The sequence below is a fragment of the Carettochelys insculpta genome, chromosome 29 (genome assembly GCF_033958435.1).
Source record: "Carettochelys insculpta isolate YL-2023 chromosome 29, ASM3395843v1, whole genome shotgun sequence".
Lineage (NCBI taxonomy): Eukaryota > Metazoa > Chordata > Testudines > Carettochelyidae > Carettochelys > Carettochelys insculpta.
Genome location: NC_134165.1, coordinates 15,670,558 through 15,697,639, shown reverse-complemented (window position 1 = coordinate 15,697,639; position 27,082 = coordinate 15,670,558). Strand labels below are relative to the sequence as shown.

At 68.2% G+C, this 27,082-nt stretch overlaps 1 protein-coding gene across 8 annotated transcripts in view; it reads right to left on the bottom strand.

Moving 5' to 3' along the window:
* FMNL3 (formin like 3) overlaps positions 1–27,082 on the bottom strand; it is a 46,267-nt gene that overhangs the window by 6,924 nt on the left and 12,261 nt on the right. For 2 of the 8 annotated variants that reach the window (XM_074979747.1, XM_074979753.1), the window contains exons 2-20: positions 21,957–22,040; positions 21,304–21,384; positions 18,625–18,701; positions 13,466–13,549; positions 12,578–12,730; positions 11,177–11,285; positions 10,544–10,620; positions 9,457–9,550; positions 8,362–8,436; positions 8,071–8,181; positions 7,406–7,555; positions 6,230–6,331; positions 5,635–5,899; positions 5,485–5,553; positions 4,598–4,722; positions 3,961–4,163; positions 3,057–3,291; positions 1,482–1,550; positions 1,018–1,098 (exon numbers count right to left, since the gene is read on the bottom strand). In XM_074979747.1, the coding sequence (XP_074835848.1) occupies positions 1,018–1,098; positions 1,482–1,550; positions 3,057–3,291; positions 3,961–4,163; positions 4,598–4,722; positions 5,485–5,553; positions 5,635–5,899; positions 6,230–6,331; positions 7,406–7,555; positions 8,071–8,181; positions 8,362–8,436; positions 9,457–9,550; positions 10,544–10,620; positions 11,177–11,285; positions 12,578–12,730; positions 13,466–13,549; positions 18,625–18,701; positions 21,304–21,384; positions 21,957–22,040 (2,244 nt within the window). Of the gene's footprint in view, positions 1–1,017; positions 1,099–1,481; positions 1,551–3,056; positions 3,292–3,960; positions 4,164–4,597; positions 4,723–5,484; positions 5,900–6,229; positions 6,332–7,405; positions 7,556–8,070; positions 8,182–8,361; positions 8,437–9,456; positions 9,551–10,543; positions 10,621–11,176; positions 11,286–12,134; positions 12,217–12,577; positions 12,731–13,465; positions 13,550–18,624; positions 18,702–21,303; positions 21,385–21,956; positions 22,041–27,082 lie in introns of those variants that run through there. The other 6 variants (XM_074979745.1, XM_074979746.1, XM_074979749.1 and 3 more) reach the window with 5 other exon arrangements.

Below are 27,082 nucleotides of genomic sequence, written 5' to 3'. Positions count from 1 at the left end.
GATGGTGGTCTGTTTCAAGCGGAGTGCCGCAAGGCTCGGTTCTGGGGCCGGTGTTATTCGACATCTTTATTAATGACCTAGATGAGGGACTGGATTGCACCCTCAGTAAGTTTACGGATGACACAAAACTAGGGGGAGAGGTAGATACGTTGGAGGGTACAGAGAGAATCCAGAGGGACCTGGATAAACTGGAGGATTGCCCCAAAAGAAACCTGATGTGGTTCAACAAGGAGAAGTGCAGAGTCCTGCACCTGGCGTGGAAGAATTCTAAGCACTGTTATGGGCTGGGGACCGACTGGCTCAGCAGCTGTACAATGGAAACTGACCTAAGGGTTATGGTGGATGAAAGGCTGGATATGAGTAAACAGTGTACCTTGTAGCCAAGAAGGCTAACAGTGTACTGGGGTGCATTAGGAGGAGCATTTTGAGCAGATCTAGAGTAGTAGTTATTCCCCTCTATTCAGCACTGGTGAGGCCACATCTGGAATATTGTGTCCAGTTTTGGGCCCCCCAGTATAAAAAGGATGTGGATTTGCCGGAGCAGCTTCAATGGAGGGCAACAAAAATGATTAAGGGGCTGGAGCACAAGACCTATGAGGAGAGGCTGAGGGATTTGGGCTTGTTTAGTTTACAGAAGAGAAGACTTAGGGGTGATTTAATAGCAGCCTTCAACTTCCTGAAGGGGAGCTCTAAAAAGGAGGGTGAGAAGCTGTTCTCAGTGGTGTCAGATGGCAGAACAAGGAGCAATGGTCTGAAGTTGAAGAGGGAGAGGTGTAGGTTAGATATTAGGAAAAACAACTTCACCAGGCGGGCGGTGAAGCACTGGGATGCGTTGCCTAGAGAGGTGGCGGATTCTCCATCCCTTGAGGTTTTTAAGTCCCGGCTGGACAAGGTCCTGGCTGGGATGACTTAGTGGGGGTTGATCCTGCTTGAAGCAGGGGGCTGGACTACATGACCTCCTGAGGTCCCTTCCAGCCCTGTGATACTGTGACACACAAGTGACCCGAAGACCCTTACCAGATCCAGACTCTGCAGTTTGAAGCCATAGACGCAGCCACGTTTGCTGCTGTTCATGTAGTTGCCCAGGGCCAGGATGATCTGTCAACGGATCCACAGGGCAGGGTCAGATGTGAAACCACTGCCAGCCAGAGTCGCTGGGGCCACCACCCTCCCAGCCACCTCCTGCACCACAGCGGCCTTACAGCCACCCTAGATCTCTCCCCCACATGCCAAGGGAGTGGCCCAGTGATCCTCACTTGCCTCACGTGTAAAATGGGGCCAGCCCCGGCTGCCTCCCGCACCAGTCAGCCGGGCAGGCTCCCATGCTGCCCCAGTGGCCCCTAGCTCAGCTCACTGCCCAGGCCCTGCCAGCCCCCACCAGCCATGCCCCTTTGCAGGACAGCATCAGCCGAGGGGCACGGTTAGCCCTGTCTGTGCAGCGCAGCCCCACGCCCGGCCGCCCCTGCAGCGCCGGCACTCACCTCCAGCATGCGCTTCAGCTTCGGGGAGGCCTTGACGGAGGCCGAGGCAGCGATGATGGCGTTGAGTTGCTGGAGGGGCAAAGAGGGAGAAGTCAGTGCAGGCCTCCTCTACTGGAGCCCGGCCAGCGCCCACGGCCCCTGGGATGAGCCCGGGCAGTGCAGGACGTGTGCGTGTGCCCATGTGATGGGGGTGGGGGGCGCGCGAGAGACTCAGGCTGGATGTGTGTGTGACAGGCAGAGCAGCTCCCAGCGGCTAAGGATGAGCCCCGGGCTGTACCCCAGGCTGGCAGGTAACACCTCTGCCCTGAGCACAGAGCAGGGAGGAGCCGAGCTGGGTTTGAATCGGAGGCGGCAGTTGAGGCTGGAGGGGAGATCGAGCTGGAGGGCGCCAGCCTGGCGAGGGGGAAGCTACACCCCAGAGGGGCTCCCCTCATGCTCCTCTCCCCAGGATGGGTTGGAATGACTGTCTCTGCCGGCTGCACTGACACCTCTGTGCTGAGCTGGGCTCTGTTACCTCAAACTTCCTGTTCTTCCTGCTGGGTGAGAGTCGCTCCTGCCTGAGGGTGGGAGGCAGCGCTTGGGGACCCCTGAGCCCCATCACACTCCTGCCTGCGGGTGAGGGGCAGCGCTTGGGGACCCCTGAACCCCATCACAGTCCACCTGTCCATCCATCCCTGGGACTAGACGGCACAGCGTATGGGGTGTGTGTCTGTCCATGGAATGAGATGGGGCAACACATGGGATGAGTTCGTCCCACCCTAGGGCGAGGGGGCAGGGCCTGCGTGTGATGGAGTGGGGGATACCTGTGTGGGTGGGTGTGGCTCACAGAGGGTGTGGGGCTCCTGCTGAGGGTAACCCTGACAACCAGGTAACACCTTTGTACTGCAGACAAAGGAGGAGGTGGAGCCTGAGGGGTTTGAACTGGAACTGGGAGTTGGAAGCAGTTAGTCTGGGCTGAGGGAGAGAGAGACAAAGAAGGGGGCCAGGCCCCAGCTCTGGGGGCCCCTCGGGGCCTCCTCTCCTCAACATGGATGGGACCGGCTGTCTCTGCCGGCTGTACTGACTCCTCTGTACGATGCTGTGTCCTGTCGGCTAATAAACCCGCTGTTCTCCTGCTGAGTGAGAGACTCTCCTGCCTGCGGGCAGGGTGCAGAGCTTGGGGGACCCCAGAACCCCATCACACTGCGTACGGGGGTACGTCCCACCCCGGGGCGAGGGGTCGGGGCAGGTTGCATTTGAGTGTCTGTGCCCCCCCAAGGCTCTGTGCTGAAGGGCTCTGGGGGGTGCAGCTTCAGCCAGCCCCACCCACCTTCTCCAGACGTGGGTGGGCCAGGGCCATTAGGTGCATCCCAGGGGGCCAGAGCTCACTGAGGCATAAGTGGGCCCCAGAGCCCATGGGCCCGAAGCGGCATCACCCCACTGACATCGGGGTGTCAGCAGGGCCCCCGGGTCCTGGCCCTGGATCGCACGGCCCCACTCTGAGGCAGGGCCTGCAGCGTGTGCGGCTTGGCCTGCTCAGGTGAGCGCAGAGAGGGGCAGGGGCAGGGCCTGGGCTGCAGCTGGGTGGGGCCATACCGGGGTGAGCATCTGCAGGTTCTCCTGGAAGTTGCCTAGGAAGGCCATGATGGCCATGCGCTGCCCCAGCCGCTCCACCTTGCTGAAGTGCAGCATGAACCGGTCCTCATCCGCCAGCTCCTCCACCGGCTTGCGCTCCTTCTCGTACTGCCGCAGCAGCTTCACCTCAGCCTCCGTCGGCAGGAACCGCTGCAGGCACTCCACAAAGTCCACTGGCACCGCCTGCAGGTCAAACCTGCCGCCCGGCGGCCGTCACACACCCAGCCGGCCCGGCAGCCGTCACACACCCAGCCGGCCCGGCAGCCAGAGTCAGGCTGGGGGCCCGTCACACACCCAGCCGGCCCGGCAGCCAGAGTCAGGCCGGGGGCCCGTCACACACCCAGCCGGCCCGGCAGCCAGAGTCAGGCCGGGGGCCCGTCACACACCCAGCCGGCCCGGCAGCCAGAGTCAGGCCGGGGGCCCGTCACACACCCAGCCGGCCCGGCAGCCAGAGTCAGGCCGGGGGCCCGTCACACACCCAGCCGGCCCGGCAGCCAGAGTCAGGCCGGGGGCCCGTCACACACCCAGCCGGCCCGGCAGCCAGAGTCAGGCCGGGGGCCCGTCACACACCCAGCCGGCCCGGCAGCCAGAGTCAGGCTGGGGGCCCGTCACACACCCAGCCGGCCCGGCAGCCAGTCAGGCCGGGGGCCCTGCCACCCGGGGAGCTGGAGTCAGGCTGGGGACCCTGCTGCCTGGGAGAGGAGTCAGGCTGGGGGCTGAGCAGGTTCTCCCCGCCTGCTGGGGCTCCCTCTGAGCCCCTGACCCAGCCTGGGCAGACATACAAGCCGGGCTGGGGGAGGCTCCCGCTGGGGCCAGGCAGGGGCTTCCAGCTGCTTTCCCTGAGCGGCCGGCAAGGGGCACCTACGTGTGGATGGCCCTGCAGATCTCCTCGGGGCTGCGGCCCGCCTTGCGCAGCGTGATGGCCAGGTTCTTGGCCCGGTTGGCCTCCAGTAGCGTCACCCTGCTGGCAGCCTTGTGCGAGGCTTTGCCCTTAGTGCACAGCAGGTCCACAGCCGGGCCCTGAGCCTTGGTCTTAAAGAGCTCCTCGAACTTGTCCAGATCCAGGTCCTGGAGTGAGAGGAGACAGCATCACCCTGGGCCATCCCACAGCTTCCCACTAGCCTGGGGACGTGAACAGGGTCACCTCTACTGCACCGGCCATGGCAGGGACCCAGCACCGGGGGCAGCCAGGGCATCCCCACAGAACGGGGACACCCCATGAGGGGCTGGCCTCTGCTGTGCCTGTGGCCCTGGCAAGTGGGGGGCACCCCCTGAGATCCCCACATCACACTGCTGGCCCCAGCTGGCGGTTTAGACAGGGCAGGGCAGGAGAGGGCCGACCTCCAGTTCCTGCCAGTCCAGAGCCCAGCTGCCCCCCAGCCCCTGCTGGTCCAGAGCCCAACTGCCCACAACTTCCCCCCAGCTCCTGCCAGGCCAGAGCCCAGCCATCCCCAGCCCCGGCCAGGCCGGAGCCCAGCTGCTCCAGCCCCGGCCAGCCCCACCTCCAGAATCTTCTCGTCATCCAGCTCGCTGAAGACGGTGCCGCTGATCTGGTTGGGCTTCAGCGCAGCCCAGTTGAAGACGGGCAGGCGGAACTTGGTCTTGATGGGCTTCTTGATGCGGATGGCTGGGGACAAGGGCAGGGGTGAACCCAGCGCTGCCCACCAGCCTCACTTGCAGCCAGCTGCAGGAAGAGCCCCACCCCACCCTGGACCGCACCTGCCTGTGTTATACCCTCTCCCTTTCCCAGCATGCACTGCAGCCCAGCCTACAACCTCCCAGCCTACAAATCCCAGAATGCCACAGTGTGTTACACCCCCACCCCCACTAACAGGGGCAATTTGCTTCTCGCAACCCCCAGCTCTGCCCAGATCCCTGGGGACCCCTGCAGGGCGCAGTGGGGGGGCCGAATGATCGGCACAGCAGGGGCAGCCCCCTGGCCCCTCCAGGACTCTGTCCCGCGGGGGGAGCACCCCAGAGGCTCTAACTTGGGTTGTCAGCCATCGATATTCACCACAGCCCCTCCCCCAGAGCTGGGCACCCCCACCCCCTTCTAAACTGGAGCCAGGGACTCCCTGGGACGTCTGGGGCTGCCACCCACTTCTCCTGGCGGGGCGGGGCGGGGCGGGGCGGGGCACAGGAGTCAGCGGGTGGCCCTGGGGGGAGCCGGACTCGCGATGCCATGGCTCTACCCGCCCATGAGGAGCCCCAGGCCCAGCTGCCAAGCCCACGCCTGGACTGAACCGAGCCTGTGGGAACTTGGAGGGAAATTCTCCCACAAGCCCAAGCCCAGCCCAGCCCAGCCCTTGAACTCGAGGCGCAGTTCCAGGGAGACACCCCCCGCCAGGACAGCCTCCCAGGTCACTCTCCGGAACAGGGCACTTCCTACCTGACAAGCCCACAGTGAGCACGACAGAGGGTGAGGCCCCGGGCAGCGGAGGGGCAGGGGGGCACTTGCCTGTGGGAACAGAGGGCGGGATGAAGCACTGGCTCCTCCGGAGGCTCCTGCCAGCTGTGCCCGGGCTGGGGCTGAGCTCACCTGGCAGTGGGGGGGCCGGCGGGGGCAGGGGCGGCGGAGGGGGTGGGGGCGGGGGTGGGGGAGGGGGGGCAGCCTCCACGGGAGGCAAGGCTGGGAGGCGGATGTCGTCGTCCAGCACGTCCCCTTGGCCCTCCGGGGGCGGCGGCAGGTCTCCGCCCAGCTCCCCTGGCTGGCAGGAGCCCCAGTGGTGCCGGAAGGCCGCCTCCTTCTCCTTGATAATCCTGCGCAGCGTGTGCACCTGGTGCGTGGTGCTCTCGAAGGTCTCCTGTCCGGCAGACGGGGCGGTCAGCTCTGCTCCCCAGCGGAGACGCCCCCCACATCCATGGCCGCACTCGGAGCCCCGCTGCCCGGCACGTGGCGCGGCAGGGGAACGTGGCCCGGGGCACCCCTAGCAGAGCAGCTCCAGGAGACCCACGGCCACGTGCAGAGCCGGAGCAAGCTGGGAATGGGGCCGGGACCCCTCCTGGTGCACCTCTGGCTCACTGCAAAGGATAGGCTCAGGGTCCCATTGCCGAGGGGCTCTGTTCCCCACCCCTGCAGGGTTGCCAGCCGCCCAGGCCCTTAGCTGGGTCCTTGCCCGTGCCCTGCCCCATACCTTGACCAGCTCCAGCTCCTTCTCTCGCTGCAACAGCTGCTTCTCCAGCTCAGCCACTCGCATCACTGTCTCATTCTCCAGGTCCAGCAGCTTCTCTGTCAACTGCAGCAAGAGCAGGAGGCAGCTGTTACCCGAGGCACGGCCAGAACCTGCTGTACGCCCTGGCCACCGGCTCTGCCAACCAGGGGCAGCTGTTACCCAGGCCATGGCACAGCCAGAACCTGCCGTATGCCCTGGCCACCAGCTCTGCCAACCAGGGAGAGCTGTTACCCGAGGCACGGCAGGCCGGAACTTGCCGTACGCCCTGGCCACCGCCCCTGCCAACCAGGGGCAGCTGTTACCCAGGCCATGGCACGGCCAGAACCTGCCGTACGCCCTGGCCACCGCCGCTGCCAACCAGGGGCAGCTGTTACCCAGGCCATGGCACGGCCAGAACCTGCCGTACGCCCTGGCCACCGCCGCTGCCAACCAGGGGCAGCTGTTACCCAAGGCACGGCACGGCCGGAACCTGCCGTATGCCCTGGCCACCGCCCCTGCCAACCAGGGGCAGCTGTTACCCTGGCCATGGCATGGCCGGAACCTGCCGTACGCCCTGGCCACCGCCGCTGCCAACCAGGGGCAGCTGTTACCCAGGCCATGGCACGGCCAGAACCTGCCGTACGCCCTGGCCACCGCCGCTGCCAACCAGGGGCAGCTGTTACCCAGGCCATGGCACGGCCAGAACCTGCCGTACACCCTGGCCACCGCCGCTGCCAACCAGGGGCAGCTGTTACCCAGGCCATGGCACAGCCGGACCTGCCGTACGCCCCAACCACAGGCACCTGTTACAAGGGGCACGGCAAGGACCTTCTGTATGCCCTAGCTGCTGGCCACCAGTTTGGCAGGAACCTGGGCAGCAGGTTCAGACCCAGACCCCACCTTGGGCACAGACAGAACACAAAGCCCCCACCCGACCGCAGACAGGCCCATGACACGCCGGGGCAATGGGGTGTCCCCAGCGCCCAAGGAAGAATCTGGCGGACAAGGTACGAGCGAGCCCCGCACCCGACCCCGGTGCCAGCTCCAGCCAGACCCTCCAGCCCCCACAATTCTGCACACTCAGCAGGTGGGGGGCCGGCATCCCACTCGGCCTGAGGGGCCCCAGCTCCGTGGAGCAGCTGGGCCGCGGATCCCTACGTGGGACACGTGCTCTTCCAGCTCCTCCACCCTCTCCAGCGCCACGTTCTTGGTCTCTGCGTCCTCCAGCAGCCCCCCCACGTCGAAGACGTTGTCCAGGTAGGCCTGGACCTGCACCTGCAGCTTCTCGCTCTCCGTGTGCCGCGACTTCTGCGGGGAGGACCAGCGTCAGGGCAGGTGCCCAGCCTGGAACCCACCAGAGCCCTCGCCCACCCGTTGACCCCTCCTCTGCAGCTGCCTGCCAGCTCAGGGCACCCGCTGGCCAGCCCTGCTGCAGCTCTGCCCGGGCGCCGCACCTGCTGCACAGGGAGGGAAACTGAGGCACGGTGCAGCTAGGGCGGGGGGGCATCTTCCCTGCCAGAGCCTGGGGGAGCCAATCACCAGCTCGGCAGCCTAACGCCGCTTCCTCCGTCAGTCACATGGACGCGAAACCTCCTGTCCCAGGGCTTCCTTGAGCCCCAGCTCTGGGGCAGGGGAGGCGGCACACGCCCACGCTGGCCCTCAGAGCCTGTGGCGGGGCAGCAGGAGCAGACTGGGGGCAGATCCTCTCCCTATCGCAGGGTTCCTGGGGGGGCAGATGCAGCCCGGCCGCTGTCCGTCTCCTGTGCTGCCTGGGGGCCCTGGGACGCCCCAGCACAGAGCGGGGAGGCCAGGGCCGGCTCTACCTGCAGGAACTCCTCCAGGCCCAGCTTGGTGAACTCGTACTGCAGGTGAACCCGGAAGTTCATGTCCTCCACCGAGTGCACCACGATGTTGATGAACTGCATGCAGGCCACCTGTGGGGAGAGACGCCATGCAGGGAACCGCACGGGCGCAGGACACCCCCACTGCCTGGCCTCCAGCGGGGGGCGGGCCCCATCCCTGCCTGAGCTGGGCGCGACCGGGCAGGTCCCTGGGGGCAGCGCTGTCCCCTCTGCCGCTGACGGCTCCCCCCACCCAGCCCAGAGGATGCTCACCATGAAGTCGATGCTGCTCTCCTCACTGCGGAAATACTCCATGAGCTTCTCGAAGCGGTGCACCTCCTTACACACCTGCGAGGAGCCCGCGGGCGGGTTAACGGCCTCACCGGCAGCGCCAACGCCGCTCGCACGAGGAGCCCGCGGGCGGGTTAACGGCCTCACTGGCAGCGCCAACATCGCTCGCACGAGGAGCCCGCGGGCGGGTTAACGGCCTCACTGGCAGCGCCAACGCCGCTCGCACGAGGAGCCCGCGGGCGGGTTAATGGCCTCACCGGCAGCGCCAACACCGCTCGCACGAGGAGCCCAAGGGCGGGTTAAAGGCCGGCACTGGCAGCGCCAACGTCGCTCGCACGAGGAGCCCAAGGGCGGGTTAACGGCCTCACCGGCAGCGCCAACGCCGCTCGCACGAGGAGCCCAAGGGCGGGTTAACGGCCGGCACTGGCAGCGCCAACGTCACTTTCATGCGGACGGGTTAACGGCCTCACCGGCAGCACCAACACCGCTCTCATGAGGAGCCCGCGGGCGGGTTAACGGCCGGCACTGGCAGCGCCAACGCCGCTCGCACGAGGAGCCCAAGGGCGGGTTAACGGCCTCACCGGCAGCACCAACACCGCTCTCATGAGGAGCCCGCGGGCGGGTTAACGGCCTCACCGGCAGCACCAACACCGCTCGCACGAGGAGCCCAAGGGCGGGTTAACGGCCGGCACTGGCAGCGCCAACGTCGCTCGCACGAGGAGCCCACGGGCGGGTTAATGGCCTCACCGGCAGCACCAACACCGCTCTCATGAGGAGCCCGCGGGCGGGTTAACAGATGCCCCCCCATAGCACTGCTGCCAACTCTGCTGCTCGCACGAGGCGCCCTGACCCCAGGGCAGGCGCCTGCACCTGTGGGTGTGACTAGCTTCACTTGTCAATCTCCCTACGGCTTACGCCCATCACCCAGCACAAGGGCACGTTCCCTTTTGTTAATTAACTGCGGGATCCCTCCACCTGCAGCCCCTGGCCCCCCAGGCAGGGCCACCCAGCTGCGAGCTGCCCCCATGCGCCTCCCTGCCCTGGCATCTCCGGGACGCGTGTGGGAGCCGGGCTCACCTCTTTGAAGTTGTCGAAGGCAGCGAGGATGATCTCGTGACCCCCCCTCACCAGGCAGACGGCCGCCAGCAGCTCCAGCACCAGAGCCTTGGTCCTAGGGGACAACCAGCAGCACCATGAGCCCCACCCTCCAGCCAGCCCTGCCCTGCCCTGCCCGGGACTTGCTGTCTGCCTGGGCCCATTCCCAGCCTGGACTGGGCTGGGGCAAGTCCCCTCAGGCACACACGATGCCAGGTCCATCGGTGGGGATCTGGGCAGCCAGCGGCTGTGGGCAGTGACCCCCGGCCGGACTCAGACCCTCCTGTGCATTTCACACCTGCTGCCCAGAATGGCCGGTGGCTGCCGCAGCTCCCTCCTAGCTGGCAGCCACTCTCAGCGGGTGTGATGGAGTGGGGGGTGCATGTGTGAGACTCAGGCTGGAGGTGTGAGACAAGCAGAGCAGCTCTCAGCGGCTAAGGATGACCCTGGGGCTATAACCTAGGCTGGCAGATAACACCTCAGCCCTGAACAAAGAGGAGGGAGGAGCCAAAGGGGGTTTTGGAATCAGAGGGTGCAGTTAGAGGCTGGGGGGAGAGGGAGCTGGAAGGCAGCCAGCTGGGTGAGGGGGAAGCTACACCCCAGAGGGGCCCTCCTCGGGCTCCTCTCCCCAGGTTGGGTTGGAATGACTGTCTCTGACTGCTGCACTGACTCTTCTGTAAGAAACTGGGCCTCTGTCGCCTAATAAACTTCCTATTCTACCTGCTGAGTGAGAGTCACTCCTGCCTGCAGCCAGGGTGCAGTGCATGGGGACCCCCTGAACTCCATCACAGCGGGGTCCCAGGAAGCCTGGGAGCCCAAAGGGAACCGGGCTGTGATGCCCCCAACTCACTCGCTCACTGCACCGGGTCTGTGGCTGCCACCAGCCAAGCTCAGGGGTCTGCGGCATGTCCTGCGTGGCTCCGGCTGGCACCACAGTGCAGCCCCAACCCTGCCCTGCCCTGCCCTGCCTTCCTCCCCCAGAGCTAGGGTTGGGGCACAGGAGGGTCCCCCTCTGCTGCCGCCTGCGCTCCAAGCCTGGCACAGCCAGGGTGGGGTGCTGGCACCTCACCTGGGGTTCTTGTTGTTCAGGCTGAGTGCGATCTCATTGACGGCGTGGGGGTGGGACATCACCAGGTTGAATCCATACTGGGAGGGAGAGGCAGAGAGCAGGGCGTTAGCTCCAGCAGCGTGGCTAAGAACAGGGCTCCGACCAGCTCGGCTGCTCTGCTTCCCACCAGCCTGGGAGAGGGCAGCTGCTGGCCGGCAGGGCTTTGTCTGGAGCAGCCCACAGACTCTTGCCACTGGCCACGTGCCCACGCCGTCCCCCAAGGTTTGTGTCAGGGGAGGTGCCACATGCCCACACCGTCCCCCGGAGCCCATGGCCAGGAGGTGCCACGTGCCCACGCCGTCCCCCGGAGCCCATGGCCGGGAGGCGCCACGTGCCCACGCCGTTCCCCGGAGCCCATGGCCAGGAGGCGCCACGTGCCCACGCTGTCTCCCAAGACTTGTGTCAGGGGAGGTGCCACGTGCCCACACCGTCCCCCGGAGCCCATGGCCGGGAGGTGCCACGTGCCCACGCTGTCTCCCAAGACTTGTGTCAGGGGAGGTGCCACGTACCCATGCCGTCCCCCGGAGACCGTGGCCGGGAGGTGCCACGTGCCCACACCATCCCCCGCAGCCCACTGTGAGCAGGCGCTGGTACCTGGTAGTTCATGATGGCACGCAGACACATGATGCAGACATGCACGTCGTCCTTCTGGCTCACCAGCCGTGAGTTCTTCAGCGCCCTGCGGCTGGGCAAGGTGCTGCAGCTGCAACGACACGGGTGCCAGCAGTGAGTGACCCAGGAGGGCCCACGGGCTGGCCAGCGCCTCGGCCAGAGCAGGCCCCAGTGCCCCAGGGGAGCTCGCAGTCCCTCCAGCCAAAGAACCTGGAACTCTTCCGGCTCAGCGCCTCCCCCAGCCCTGGCACGCGCAGGCAGCCAGCACCGCAGCGCTCTGCCTCCCCGTCGGGCCATGGGGGAGGGCTCGGCTCGGCCCAGGCCCTGGAGGGCGCCCTGTCCCCTTCCCGATCGCACCAGGGGACCTGCGCCGCAGAAGGGAAACCCAGCCATGGAGCCAGCGAGGACTGCTGGGAACAGAACCCAGGAGTCCGGGCGCCACGTCCTGTCCATACGCTGCCCCGGCCCATCCTGCCCCCACCCCCGCTGCATGCACAGAGACATCCCTCCCCTGGCTCGGCTCCAAGCAGCGCTGACAGGGCAGCAAGGCCAAGGGTGGCACCACAGGGAGCAGGCAGGGCAGGGCAGGGCAGCGCACGTGGTGGGGTGGGGAGGAGGGCAGGGAGTCGCTGGTCACACTGGATCTGTGGAGGGGCCAGGCAGAGCAGGGGTGTGAGCACAGAGGGTGTGGGAGGAGGGAGAGGCACTCTGGACAGGGGAACCCTGCAGGAATTGGGGACACAGAGAGAGAGGGAGGCAGGTGGAAGGAGGAAAGGGCCAGAAAAGAAAGATGTACACGTACATGCACAAACGCCCACACGCATGGACGACTGCCCACGTGCACACTCACATGTGCATGCCACCCCCGCGCACACGGCAGAGCGGAGCGGAAAGGCACAGCGCAGCATGGGAGAGGGCCTTGGGCCCTGCAGGTACTTACCCAGCGCGAGGCGGGGCAGACCCAGCCAGAGGACAGAGAGAGAGAGCACAGGCCAGACAGACGGGCAGGCAGAGTGAGAGGGAGATGAGCCCTGGAAGCAGAGAGATGAGGGCGTGTTAGTGACCCCAGTGGAGGCAGGAGAAGATGGCACAGGCCACCTGGGAAGCGAGAAGGGAGAAGGACGTGAGGGTCCCAGGAGGGGAGCAGACGATGCACAGCGCAGAGCGGAGCAGGCAGACGCAGGGGGCACCGGGGGAGGGTGATGGACCGCAGGGCCCACAGTGTATACGCATGACAGGCGGGAGCGAGACGGGGCCGCAGAGCTGGGGAGGGGAACTGTCTGCAGGGGGGAGGAGGGGAACCTACCTCAGGGCAGGGGAGCTGAGAACCCACTGCAGGACAGGGGAGGGTGGGGGGCTGGTGGGGAGGAGGTGGGTACCTACCGCGGGGCGGGCGGGCGCGCGGAGCGGGCCAGGCTGTTGGCGAAGGGGGGCGGCAGGGCTGTGGGGCGCTGCAGATCCTCGATGGACCTGCTCCAGGATCGCAGCTTCTCCAGCGCACCGTCCTCGCCACCTTCCAGCCCCTCCAAGTCAAACCTGGGCGGGAGAGCGACACGGCACAGCGGCGTGGCCGGCGGCTGCCAAAGCGGGGGCGAGGGGGCTGCAAGCGCACAGACGCCGAGCAGCAGCAGGGCGGGCGGATGGAGCAGCAAAGACCCTGGTGCCAGGGCAGGAACCCCCGGAGCAGACAGCTGCCCCGGCTCACGGCAGGCAGCAGTCATCACAGCCTAGTGCTACGGGCTCGGACAACCCCGTCCCTGTTCCAAGCAGCGACCGCCCTGCCTGGCCACCCCGCAGCAAGGTGGGAAATCCGCCGCCCGGGCACAGACTTGGCCAGTGGCCGGGAGGCGAGAGATGCCCCAGGCAGCTGCCCGGCACTGCGGAAAGCCACCCACTGTACTGTGCCCGAGCCAGGGCTGGAGAGGGGAGCGTGGGAGTGCCACTGCCCGACCTCGAGCCCAGGCACGCGACGCAGCAGCAGCACGATGGCAGAGGAAATGCTCACGCCCGGCGAGGGCAGGAGTGCGGCGAGAGCCGAGGCACGGACCCAGCTCCGAGCTCTTCAGGGCAGGTGGCCGCCGGGTTCTCACACCCCCCACTTGGGGCTATGTGGGACATTGCCTCCACCCTGAGAGGCAGAAGAAGGGAGTCCTGTGGCGCCGGGCACGGCCAAGACCCGAGGGCAGAGCCTGCAAAGGGCCACCTCACCCACGCTGCCCACTGGACAAGATGTCGCAGCCGCCCCCAGAGCCACCTGGCCGTGGTACTTACATCACCGAGCACTGCGCAAAGGAGAGATACTCCACCAGCACGTCCAGGCCCTTGTTCTCGTCATTGAGGAACTCCCGGACCCACCTGCAGGGAGCAGCAGGGAAAGGGTGACCGCTGGGACGCAGGCGGCCTGCTCTGCGCCGGGACCGCCGGGACGCAGGCGGCCTGCTCTGCGCCGGGACCGCCGGGACGCAGGCGGCCTGCTCTGCGCCGGGACCGCCGGGAAGCAGGCGGCCTGCTCTGCGCCGGGACCGCCGGGACGCAGGCGGCCTGCTCTGCGCCGGGACCGCCGGGAAGCAGGCGGCCTGCACTGGGCCGGGACCGCCGGGATGCAGGCGGCCTGCTCTGCGCCGGGACCGCCGGGACGCAGGCGGCCTGCTCTGCGCCGGGACCGCCGGGAAGCAGGCGGCCTGCTCTGCGCCGGGACCGCCGGGACGCAGGCGGCCTGCTCTGCGCCGGGACCGCCGGGAAGCAGGCGGCCTGCACTGGGCCGGGACCGCTGGGACGCAGGCGGCCTGCTCTGCGCCGGGACCGCCGGGACGCAGGCGGCCTGCTCTGCGCCGGGACCGCCGGGAAGCAGGCGGCCTGCTCTGCGCCGGGACCGCCGGGACGCAGGCGGCCTGCTCTGCGCCGGGACCGCCGGGAAGCAGGCGGCCTGCTCTGCGCCGGGACCGCCGGGACGCAGGCGGCCTGCTCTGCGCCGGGACCGCCGGGACGCAGGCGGCCTGCACTGGGCCGGGACCGCCGGGATGCAGGCGGCCTGCTCTGCGCCGGGACCGCCGGGACGCAGGCGGCCTGCTCTGCTCCGGGACCGCCGGGACGCAGGCGGCCTGCTCTGGGCCGGGACCGCCGGGACGCAGGCGGCCTGCTCTGGGCCGGGACCGCCGGGACGCAGGCGGCCTGCTCTGCGCTGGGACCGCCGGGACGCAGGCGGCCTGCACTGGGCCGGGACCGCCGGGACGCAGGCGGCCTGCACTGGGCCGGGACCGCCGGGACGCAGGCGGCCTGCACTGGGCCGGGACCGCCGGGACGCAGGCGGCCTGCACTGGGCCGGGACCGCCGGGACGCAGGCGGCCTGCTCTGCTCCGGGACCGCCGGGACGCAGGCGGCCTGCACTGGGCCGGGACCGCCGGGACGCAGGCGGCCTGCTCTGCGCCGGGACCGCCGGGACGCAGGCGGCCTGCACTGGGCCGGGACCGCCGGGACGCAGGCGGCCTGCACTGGGCCGGGACCGCCGGGACGCAGGCGGCCTGCACTGGGCCGGGACTGCCGGGACGCAGGTGGCCTGCACTGGGCCGGGACCGCCGGGACGCAGGCGGCCTGCTCTGCGCCGGGACCGCCGGGACGCAGGCGGCCTGCACTGGGCCGGGACCGCCGGGACGCAGGCGGCCTGCACTGGGCCGGGACTGCCGGGACGCAGGTGGCCTGCGCTGCGCAGGTTTCACTGGGACACAGACCCTGCTGAGCACTGAAATGTGGGGCTGGGGCACCACACGGTGCCTGGAGGCAGGGGCCCAGGCTGGCCTCCTGCCTGGGGGCGACATTCAGCCAGCCACAGCCCCGAGACCCCACGAGGTGTGAAGCCAGCGGTGCAGGGCCAGACCGGGTGGCCTGAGCGGGAGATGTGGATGAGGCCTGGGGCAGGGACTGGAGGGGCCACGGGGGCAACTGAGGCTGCAGAGCTTGGTGTGATCACGGCCCAGAGCCAGGCGAGAGCGGCACTGTCACCATGACGACAGAGGGCCCATGGGTGCCGCTGAGGTGGGCGCCCGCTGCACCCCCATCCCTTCCGCCCCGGCCACGCCCTGCGGGTGCCACCGGCCCCAAGCCAGGTCCCCAGCTGACACCCGCAGCTGCACAGCCCAGGCCCACGGTGAGCTGCGTCCGGGGCCTTCGCCGAGGGCGAAGCTCCCATGGACCCACCCAGCCAGACGCCGCCTGCGCCCGGCAGATTGCAGCCCCAGCCGCCGGGCTGTTATCTGGCTCGGCGCGGCACGGCGGGTGCAGGAAAGCAGCTTCCCCACCCCCACGCTCCCCGACAGGCTCCAGGGCCAAGCCGGGGGCCCCAGGCCAGGGGTCCTGTCGGGCGCATCGGCCCGGCCGTGCCCACTGGCACGTTCCCTTGCGTGTTACTCCAGCGGGGGCACACGTCAGCCGGCGGGTGAGCCGGGGCAGGGCCCTGCCTGCGGGTGATGCGGGGTGTGTCCGAGGGGCGCCGGGCGCCGGCAGGGGAGTCTGCCTGAATGGGGGGGGAGGGGGAGGGGGAGGCGGCCAGGCCGCCCATTTCCTGCCTGCCTGCGCTCCGCGGCTCGCCCCGGCTCGCTTCCTGCCTGAGGCCGCGACGCTGCTTTCGGGCTCGTGGGGGCTGGGGCGTTGCAGGGCACCTGGGCGGGGGAAGCCGAAGTGAGCCGCTGCCGCAGGCGGGGGAAGGGACCCACGTGGCCCCCGTGTGGGCACGTGACCTGGCGGCGCACAAGTGCGCCCACGTGCCTGTGGGCGAGAGGCCACGTGTGTGAGCACGCTTGTGCACACGTGTAAACGCCCCCAGGCAGCTGGGCTGCCCACGTGCCCCAGGCCTCGGCAGGGATCCAGGTTCACCTGCAGGGGGCCCTCTGCCCTGGGCCACTGCCCCCCGTGCCGAGAGATGGCGCCCTGGGGGTCACTGCCCCCCAATGCCGAGGGATGGCGCCCTGGGGGTCACTGCCCCCCCATGCTGAGGGATGGCGCCCCGGGGGTCACTGCCCCCCAATGCCGAGGGATGGCATCCCAGGGGTCACTGCCCCCCAATGCCGAGGGATGGCGCCCCAGGGGGTCACTGCCCCCCCATGCTGAGGGATGGCGCCCCGGGGGTCACTGCCCCCCAGTGCCGAGAGATGGTGCCCCGGGGGTCACTGCCCCCCCATGCTGAGGGATGGCGCCCCGGGGGTCACTGCCCCCCAATGCCGAGGGATGGTGCCCCGGGGGTCACTGCCCCCCAATGCTGAGGGATGGCGCCCCGGGGGTCACTGCCCTCCATGCCGAGGGATGGCGCCCCGGGGGTCACTGCCCCCAATGACGAGAGATGGCGCCCCGGGGGTCACTGCCCCCCCCATGCCGAGGGATGGCGCCCCAGGGGTCACTGCCCTCCATGCCGAGGGATGGCGCCCCGGGGGTCACTGCCCTCCATGCCGAGGGATGGCGCCCCGGGGGTCACTGCCCCCCCATGCCGAGGGATGGCGCCCCGGGAGTCACTGCCCTCCATGCCGAGGGATGGCGCCCCGGGGGTCACTGCCCCCCCATGCCGAGGGATGGCGCCCCGGGGGTCACTGCCCCCCCATGCCGAGGGATGGCGCCCCGGGGGTCACTGCCCCCCCATGCCGAGGGATGGCGCCCTGGGGGTCACTGCCCTCCATGCCGAGGGATGGCGCCCCGGGGGTCACTGCCCCCCCATGCCGAGGGATGGCGCCCCGGGGGTCACTGCCCTCCATGCCGAGGGATGGCGCCCCGGGGGTCACTGTCCCCCCATGCCGAGGGATGGTGCCCCGGGGGTCACTGCCCTCCATGCCGAGGGATGGCGCCCCGGGGGTCACTGCCCTCCATGCCGAGGGATGGCGCCCCGGGGGTCACTGCCCCCCCATGCCGAGGGATGGCGCCCTGGGGGTCACTGCCCCTCCATGCCGAGGGATGGCGCCCTGGGGGTCACTGCCCCCCCATGCCGAGGGATGGCGCCCCGGGTCACAGCAGGGGCCTGCACAGCTGCGGCAGAGGGAGGGGGCAGCACCTGGCGGCGGGGAGCCCTGGCCACGCCACCAGCTGGCGTGCAGAGAGCAGAGGTTCCACAGCTGATGTCACGACCCTCCAGCCTGGGGGAATGGGGAACAAGGCCCAGGGGTGCTTCTCCGACCCCCCAGCTTCAGACCCCCCCCACCCACAGCAGTACAAAGCCCCAGGGGGCTGATGCCCGTAAGCCCTTGGGGAGGGTCAGGGAGCCCCCCGGGGCCAGGGGACGAGACGGGGGTCCTTTGAGGGGAGGGCCTGTTGGGGGCCTGTGCAAGTCGGGTGCATGTGGGCGCTGTGACCCCTCCCCAGCCCTGGTAATGCGAACGTGGGCCCAGGGCAGGGCATGTGCCTGCTCTGGGGGGCTGAGGGCTCAGCCGTCTCAGGGCCTGGGCAGTGGGAGCGGCCCCACACCGGGGCTCCCGTTAGAGTCCAGAGGGGGAAAACGCCCTGCCCCCCGGGGGAGGGGGAGCTCAGCTGGTGTTCAGAGGGACCCCACCGTGACCGTCCCCCAGCATCCCCTGCCCCCCCGCGCCAGGCTCTGCGCTGCGCCGCGCCCCACCCTCTCCCGGTGCAGGATGTCGGCCCCCGCCCTGGCATCCGCTGGCCGCTGCAGCCCACAGCCCCAGCCCAGGACAGGAACAAGCCCAGATCCGGGACCAGCTGCTATTTCCCTCCAGCTGCAGCTGGGCCCACACGGGGGAGAGGAGGGGGTCACCCAGCCTGGTGTGCAAGCAGGGGCCAGGGAGCCGTGGCGGTCACCCCCCAGCCCAGCACAGCCCCCCTGCTCCTTTTGCCAGCCACACATCCCATTCCAGTCCCCAGCCCCGTGGGGCAACTGCACGGCCCTCCTCTGCCTTGCCCCTCCCGCCAGCCAGGAGTGCTTGTCGCCCCGGGCACAGAGCCACTGGCACAGGAAGGGGAAGCAGATTTCTGCCCACCTGAGGGGGAAACTGAGGCACAGAGCGGGGCCGGGAGCTGGCCCCAAGCCCTGCCCTAGTGAGCCAGCAGCAGACACAGCAGCCGACCCCGGGTGCCCAGGCTGTACCCTCCGCTCCACCCGCATGCTTCACCCCCCTCCCGGCCTGCAGCACCTGCGCTGAGTGGTTCACCATGGAGCTGCCCCGCGTGGGACAAAAGGCATCCTGGGGGCAGCCCTCGGCTGGGGCGGCACAGGAGCGCCAAGCAGGGATCGCAGCAGCTGGTCACTGCAGCCAAGACAGGGCCTGGGCCCAATCAGCCCGGCCAGCGTTCCCTGTCAGCGGAGCGCCGGGTGCTGATCAGCCGAGTGCCCCCGCCGGCGGCGAGCGGCTGCAGGAGAGGGCGAGAGCAAGAGCCCCACAGGGCCTGAGGCGGAGCAGGCAGCAGCTGGAGTGGGGGCATCTCCCTGGCCAGGGACGTACCCGATGTGGTTGGTGCGAAGGGAGATCTCCAGGTCCCGCAGCACTTTGGTGGATTCTTGGAGCCTCCGTCGGAACTTCTGCCAAGACAGCCGCCAGCCGCCGTCAGGAGCAGCAACCGGCTCCTGGGCCCGGCTCTGCTCCCCGCTCGCAGCCGCCGCGCCGGCTCCGTACACGCCCCAGGCCCGAGCCCGGCTCTGCTCCCCACACCTGGGCCCAGCCCTCCAGCCCCTCGCAGCCACCGCGCCGGCACCGTACGGCTCCCGGGCCCAGGCCCGGCTCTCCAACCCCTTGCAGCCACCGCGCCGGCACCGTACGGCTCCCGGGCCCAGGCCCGGCTCTCCAGCCCCTCGCAGCCACCGCGCCGGCACCGTACGGCTCCCGGGCCCAGGCCCGGCTCTCCAGCCCCTCGCAGCCACCGTGCTGGCACCGTACGGCTCCCGGGCCCAGGCCCGGCTCTCCAGCCCCTCGCAGCCACCGTACGGCTCCCGGGCCCAGGCCCAGCTCTGCAGCCACAGCGCCAGCTCCATACGCGCCCCAGGACTGAGCCCGGCTCTGCTCCCCACACCTGGGCCCGGCCCTCCAGCCCCTCGCAGCCACTGCGCTGGCACCGTACGCGCCCCAGGCCCGGGCCCGGCTCTCAGTGTTGCACAGCATGGAGTGCCCTGGGGGTGCCTCAGTATCCCAAGGCACAGCACCAGTGCACAGCTGGTGAAGGGAGTTTGATGGCTTCTCCCATGTACACAATGGGCCTCCTGGGCGACCAGGTGACACCTTCCCCTCCCCCCAACTAGAGAAAGGCCGAGGAGGGGCCGAGCTGCTTTGAATGAGAATGGGGCTGCTGGGTGGAGTGGGCTGGTCAGGCTGGAGGAGGCAGGGCCCAGCTTGGGACTCCCCCCCGCCCCCTCCCCAAAACAGATGGTGCTGACGGCTTTTGGTCCCTGTGCCGGTAATTCTGTTCTACGCCAGGTCCCTGTCGCCCAGCGACCCTCCTGTTCTCCCTGCCCAGGGAGTTGCCTATGCCTGCGGCTGGGGGGTCGGGCCTGAGGACCCCCCCACACCGTGACAAGCTCACACCAGCCGACCGTGACGATTCAGCCAGCCCCACACGTTGGACGGTCACGACTCTGCCCCCAGCTTGTCACTTCCAAGGGGGTCTTAAAATTACAAACCCCTGAGGCTTTTCTGATTTGCTTCTGGTTCCAGGGGCTTCGGGTCTTGCTGACTGGTGGGCATCCGCAACCCCTGCCACTAGCAGCTTCCCGTTTTCCAGGGAAGCTGAGATTCCTCCTGGCATCACGGGACTCCAGGATCTGCAGCTTTGGGAAACGCGGGAGAGCCAGCAACCACCCTGGTAGAAGTTGAGCCCCTCAGAAAGTCTGCTGCGTGCTGGGATCGACCTGCGGGCTGTGGGAGAGGCCCGGCTCCCCCCCACACATGCACTTTGCTGGCAGTGAGGGCAGTGTCTGGGAATACGAAGATACGACTCACAGGGACAACCCCTGTTCTCAGTTTGCACCAAACCTTGTGCACAGTGGGCCAGAAGAGAGGTCTATGCACAGCTGACAACTGGCGGGCTCTGCTTAGGCCATCGGCACGTGGGTGTCGGGTACGCCGGATCTGGGCACACCCGGAGGGCCGGGACAGTGGACTGCGAGTCCAGTGCCTAGCAGCACTTGACTGTCGCTGGGCCAGGGGAGGGGCTGCTCCGCGTGGGGTGGGACGTCACGCCAGCAGGGGAGCAGCAGCAGCTGCCTAAAGCAGCCCGAGTCCTGGCGGGACAGGGGACTGGCCCACGGGGCAAGCACCACTCTGTAGCTGCGTTTTCCCATGGCAAAGCCGGGAGCCTGGCCACCGGGCCGAGGATGGAAAAAGGGCCCTGCCGGTTCCACCCAGCTCACTTGCTCTGGACTGAAGCTGGAACAAAGGACGGGCGACCTGTCCTAGCAGCTGGCGTGAGTCAAGCCAGCAGAGCACTTTGCCGCTGCGCCCGGCACTTGGCGACTGGTGCTGGCCGCTGAGTTCCTGTAATGACTAACTCTCACCCCACCCTGATTCTCGAGGGCGGGCCCGGCGGGCTCCCTTGGGTGACACCAGAGGCGTAATGCCCAGGGAATGTACCTGGTCCTTTGGGACAGGAGAACCTGCCTGGACGTGGTGCGATGGGTTTCAGAACCGCCCAGGAGCAGGGCTGGCAGCGGCCCAGGAGAACCGGCTGTCTGAGGGGGTTGCTGGGTGGTTTCTGCCAGCTGGCCTGGGGGACGGACCAGCGCGCTGGGACTGGCTGGGGGGAGGCCTCCAGGCTAGGGCTGTCGGTAGCCCTGGCTCTAAGCCACTGGCCCAGAGCAGACACTCTCAGGTATGCCCGCCCAGCCCCCGTAATGCACTGGGTTATTCCTGTGGGATGTGCTGGGCGAGGCACTGCTCGCCTCGCGCCCATGGCCAGCCCAACAAGCACAGCTGCAGTCAGCGCTGCGCGTCGGTGTGGCGGGCCCGGGGCACCACGACCTCGCTCGCAGCCGGCACTGCAGGCCACCGAGAAATGCCCCAAAGGGCCGCAGAGCCCCAGCTGGGAGCCCGCCCCGTGCCGGCGTATTTCGCACAAGCGGTTCGTGACACACGCCCAGTGTGGATTTGTAACAAGAGGGTCACCATGGCACAGCCACCGTGCGAGCCCCTTACCTTCCGAGTCACGCTGGGCTCCAGGAAAGTCTGCAGCTTCTGGATGTAGGTGTGGGGTGGGTTCTTCACCTGGAACCGCTCCTGGGGGGAAGGGGAGTACGACTGTGGGGGCAGCGGAGAGGGAGCCCAGCCGGGAGGGCGGAGGCACCACCAGCTGGGACCCATCTAGCGCTGCTGGGGTGCACATGGCTCTGACTTGCTGCCCCCCGTCAGCCGTAGCCCTGGGGACTCTGACGGCGTCTGGGGTGGGGCCGGCCCAGACCTCAGCGCGGTCCCGTGTCCCTGCACACCCAACTGTTCCCGGCCTCTCGCCCGCTCGGAGCCCAGCGCCAGGCTGCTCCCCCATGGCCCAACGCCCCCAGGCACCGCAGCCTGGACCACCTGGGAGCAGCATCCCCAGCCTGCCCACCCACCTGCCCGCCGGCCACAGCCCAGAGCTGGTGGGGAGGCTGATGGCTGGGTCCCACCTGCTGCTCGCCCCACGGGCACGTGGCACCAGGGTACTCCAGGACACCTCGTGGCTCCCTCGCCAGGAACGGGTGTCGGGGGCAAGAGCCAGTCTGGAGCAATGGGCTGGGGGCAGCCAGAGAGGCCCCCTGCTCCCGCCCCACAGCTGGGTTCTGGGACGCCCCCGCCCCCCAGCCCCCAGCTACCTGGTCGCAGATCAGGTCCCATTTCTTCTCATTGTCGTACTGCCGCAGGAGCCGGGCCTTGTCAGGGGGCAGGTTCATGGAGCTCTGCGGAGGGGAGAGATCACAGGTGACGTGAGGGGGGGATGCCAGCAGCAGGGCCGAAGCTGCACCCCCTCCCCATTGGTGGAGAAGGCGCCAGCCACGTGCCCGAGCCCTGGGCATGACGGCCAGGGCTAGCCTGGCCACTCGCAGATGCACTGCCAAGGGGAACGACGCGTGGGGGGGGCTGCAGACACACTGCTGATTTATGGGGCTAGCAGGAAAACATGGGGGGTCCCAGATACACTGCCCATCGGGGCGCTAACCCAGGGGGGGCCCCAGACACACTGCCCATGGGGACTGGGGGGCTAGCGTGCACTGGGGGACCCCACAGACACACTGATCGAGGAGCCAGCAGGAATGCACCCAACAGGTGCCGGTGCCCCCCGAGGCCCAGCGAAGGAGCCGGAGGTCTCAGAGAACCGGGGCCGGTGGCCCATGAGGGGCCCATCCAGAGAACAGGGACATGGTGCTGCTGCTCATCCAGAAGCCTCTGGGGCTTGAGCACCGGGGGTCACTGACCCCCTTCCCCATGCTAGCTCGAGCTGCCAGCACAGGTACCCGGGCCCCACTCCGGCTGCCCCAGGGAGATGGGGGCTGGCCCCTCTGCTGGGGCGAAGCAGCTCCTGCCACTTCCCCAGCGCGGGGTCTGCCCCAGCCACCAGCCCCTCCCAACAGGCACCTCACAACTCTGGGCCAGGCCCCGCCCCGCACGAGTCCAGATCTGGGGGCCTGGGTCCCCCCTGCAGCCCCCTTGGGTCACATAGCTGGAGAGCTGGGGGCAGGTCAGGGCCCCAGTTCCTGGGCCAGGAGGACCCAGGGTAAGGGCAGAGCCCAGCGCGGATCCCTCACAACTTCACCCCCGGCGGCTTTGATCCCAGCTCAGCTGGGCAGCGGGGGCAGAAGAGCCCAGCCCAGGGCCCCCACTGCACTGCCCCTTCCCCGCAGGGGTTCAGTGACCAGCCAGCTCCCACTGCCGGCAGCTTGGCCTCCCTGGACCGCCCGGGCAGCTGCAGATGCACAATGCGCCTTTGTTCCGGGGGCCAGCTCCCAGCCACTGCACTGGCAAGGCCGTGGGTCCCACGGCATTCCTGGACCACGCCCCGCCCCTCCGGCCATACATCCGCCAGCCTGCGGGGGCCGCAGGGGCATGGGGCTGCCACTCAGGAGCCCCAGCACCCCTGGACCTGTGTGTTTCAATACAAGCGAGGGTCCTCTCCCATCTCCATCCCCTCCAGCACGCCCGGGAGGTGGGGCAGCCACAGGAGTCAGGGCTACTTCCCATCCCTGCGCAGAATAACCGTTGTTCCATGCCCTGCAGCGGGTGTGACTTGCACCACCAGTAGCAGCTCACGCTGGCGGCTGGGGGCCTCCGCTATGCAGCTGGTGGCCCCTCAGCCTCTCTGGGGTGGCCACTCAGCACCCAGCTGACAGCGGCCACTGGCTGGGGCCCATCGGCCTGTGCTGTTATGCATTGCTGGGGGTGCACTCAGGCAAGCCAGTGCCGGCACGGGCTGCCCGGGGCATGTGCTGCCAGGCTGCCCACGTTACCAGGCGCAAAGGCTGCTGCCGGTGTGCAATAACCCCTGCTCCTGGGTGCCTGCCAGCTGCAGGGCACAGGCTGCCGGCGGGAGCACAGATCAGGGCCCAGCAGCCAGGCTGCACGCTGACAGCACCCAGCGCTTCCCGCCCCACAGCTGCCGGCGCTGAAATCTGACTGTCTCGCAGATTGTCATTTCCCGTCTGCGCCAGCTTCCTCGCAGCGCTAACCGCAGCCGGGCTCCTGCCGGCGAGCCGCGCTCAGCCGCTTCCTGAGAGGACGGGTGCCGGCAGCGCTGCGAGCGCCGGGCCGGGCGGGGGCCCAGGATTTGCACCACGGCCCAGCTCAGGAGTGAACCCGCAGCCGGAGGCCTTGGGCTCTCGGCACACGCCTGCTCCCCTGGCAGAGCGGGCTGGGAGGGCTCAAGCCCTGGAACCCAGCCTGACACCACCAAGAAATCCCGGCTCTGAGCCCAGTGCCCAGCACCCAGCATGAGTCCCCCGCCTGCCCCACCCCGCCCCGCCCCAGCCCCACAACAGGGCTCTTTGCCTGGCTGCCCTTCACCTTCTGCCGCCTCTGGGTTCCATTCCCGGCACGCAGCAGCCGGCTCCCTCTCGTTTGCAACATGCGGGGCAGAGCACCCCCCCCATGGAAACGCTGCTGGCTGGGGGAGCTGCTGAGCAGCCGGGTGACACTCAAATCCCTCCTGGGTAGCCACCCCAGTGCCCAGCTTCCAGGGAACACTAGGCAGCCGCCCAGCGGGGCAGGATCGCTGTCTAAGCAAGGGCCTGGAAATGCCCTTTGCAGGGGTCCCGAGGCGCCTGGAGGATCCTGGGAGCATTTGGCTCCCTTCCCTCCTAAGCCCACTTCCTCCGATCCGCCAGCCCTGCCCAACCAGTGCAAAGGACACACCCCAGGCTCTGGCACCGGGAGCACCTGGGCGTGGGGCGGACACCCTGCCTGGTGGGGAGGGGCTCCAAGCAGCAATCTCGGTTTGTTCCCTCTTGACACAAGCCTGCAGGAAACTCTGGGGTGGGAAGCGCCATCACGAGGCATCTGGGACCACGTCCTCCCCGAGGCAGTGTGCCAGCCCATCCTAGGAGCAAACCCTCACAGGTATCCCGCCTGGCAACCCCAGGGGGGCAGGGAACGCTCGCCTCCCACTGCAGATGGGGGACTGTGGCACAGGGCAGACTGAAGGACATGACCAAGCTCACATAGGGAGTCTGTGGCAGAGTGGGGCACTAAACCCAGGTTTTCCAACACCCATGACACTGCTTTAACCACTGGGCCATGCTTCCTCACAGGCCATCAGGACAGCCAGGGGCACCAGGCTGGGACCCAGGCCAGGGGCGCTTTGGCCCAGAGGTCAAGGGCAGCAGGATCCCCCTGGGCACCCGCTGACACAGGACCATGCCAGGCAGTGGCTGCACTGGCAGGAGCAGGGTCTTGCACCCTGCCTCTCGGCACTGGGCCTGAGCTCGAGGAGCGTGGGGCAGAGGGAGGGCAGAGCCCGTCTGGGCCAGTGTACAGCGCCAAGACTGAGTGCCGGCTGCGGGCACAGAAACCGCATTGTGTGAAACTGCTGCCGCCAGCGGCGAGTGGGGAGGAAAAGCTCAAAACAGCAGCTGATTCCCAGGCCCGGCGCCGGGGCTCTACTTCCAGCCCAGAGGGCCAAAGCGGTTTCCCTGGCCCCACAGCCTGCCGACTCGGCACGTCCCCGCCTCTGCCCAGCTGGCCAAGGGTACGTTGCAGCCCCTCTCCCGCACCCATCCCGGTGTGATGGGGTTCAGGGGTCCCCCTGCACTGCACCCCGTCCGCTGGCAGGAGTGACTCTCACTCAGCAGGTATAACAGGAGGTTTATTAGGCAACAGATGCCCAGTTTCTCACAGAAGCGACAGTACAGCAGTCAGAGACAGTCCTTCCAACCCGTCCTGGGGAGAAGACCCCGAGGGGTGCCCCTCTGGGGTGTAGCTTTCCCCCTCCTCAGGCTGGTGCCTTCCAGCTCTCTCTTCCCCTAGCCTCCAACTGCCACCCCCGATTCAAAAACCAGCTCGGCTCCTCCCCCCTCTTTGTTCAGGGCAGAGGTGTTACCTGCCAGTTGTAGCCCCAGGGTCATCCTTAGCCACTGGGAGCTGCTCTGCTTGTCTCTCACATCCAGCCTGAGTCTCACATTTGCACTCCCCCGCACTCCATCACACCTGGGCCCACAGCCCCTGCAGTGGGCGGAGGAACTGGGGGGTGAGGGGAACACGTGGCCACATGAACCAGGCTCCTAACTCAACCCCTCCCCATGCCGCAGCCGGAACGGGCCGTTCCCAGGGGGCCCTGGAGACAGCAAAGCTCAGCTGGAGGTGTGCCCATGGGCCCCGACTCTGGCAACGGCCCCACAGCTCCGGGGCAGGTGCAGGGGCGCCTGACAGCCCCAGCTCCAGGAGTCAGGTGCTGGCGATGGACTCGTGGCCCCTCTGAGCCCCTGCTGGGAATTTCAGCCAGGGGGTTGGCTCCCGTGCAAGGCTCCCCCAGTGCACTGAACCAGGGTCTCTCCCCTGGGCAGCCCGGCCTGGGGGTGGAGAAGGGCTGGCAGCTGATGCCCCCCCGCCCCGAGCCCCACCCTGACACTGGCTGGTTTTTAACCAGCTCCTGATTCCCCAGCACAGGGCAAGGGGAGACCCACCATCCTCCCACCCCCAGCTGTCCCCCACAGCATCCAGCAGCCCCAGTGCACAGTTCCTCCTTCGGGCCCAGTCTGCCATCAGGCCCAGCCCCAGCTGGTCTCCCTGGCACAGACCCTCCGAAGCTGCCACCAATCTGGGCTCCAGCCAAGCTCAGAAGCTAAACTTATCCTCAGCCAGAGTCCCAGCCTCTGGCAGGGGAACAGCAGCAGGAAGGAGAAAGCAGCTTATCTCACCACCCAGCCTGCTCCTGACACGGCTGCCACCCAGCTGCGGGTTCCAGGCTCCTTGGCTGCCCCCGTGGAGCAGAGGAGCCTGGGATGGGTGAGCAGGTGCCCCCAGGAGTGCAGCTTTGCCCTGGGCCCGGGCCTCATTGCTCCGGTCCCCACTTGCTGCTCACGCCCATCTCCGGGCTGGGAGAGGACGCAGGCTGGGCAGCCCAGTATCCCAGCACCAGCTGCTCCGAAGGCTGGTGGAAGAAACCCAGCAGCAGGCAGCCAGGGGCAGCCAGCCCCCAAAAGGCCCTGCTAATGCCTGCGGCTGGAGGTGGCCTTGGCTGCTCCTACACAGCCGTCCACAGCGCCGGCTGCTCTGCCATCCCCTGGCCGTTCTCAGCAGCTGAAGAGACGTCTCGTCCCGCCTGCCGTGCACCCCATGCAAATGCCACGGCTCCAGAGCTGCACCACGGCGCTGGTCAGTGCCAGGAAGGAGCAGGGGGACTAGAAAAGCAAGGGTGGCTTGGGCGCGTGGGACGGGGCAGGTGAGGGCAACGGCGGCTGGGTCCAGGAGTCCCGTGACAATCACACCCTGCTGGCGGTACACCCGCATGCGC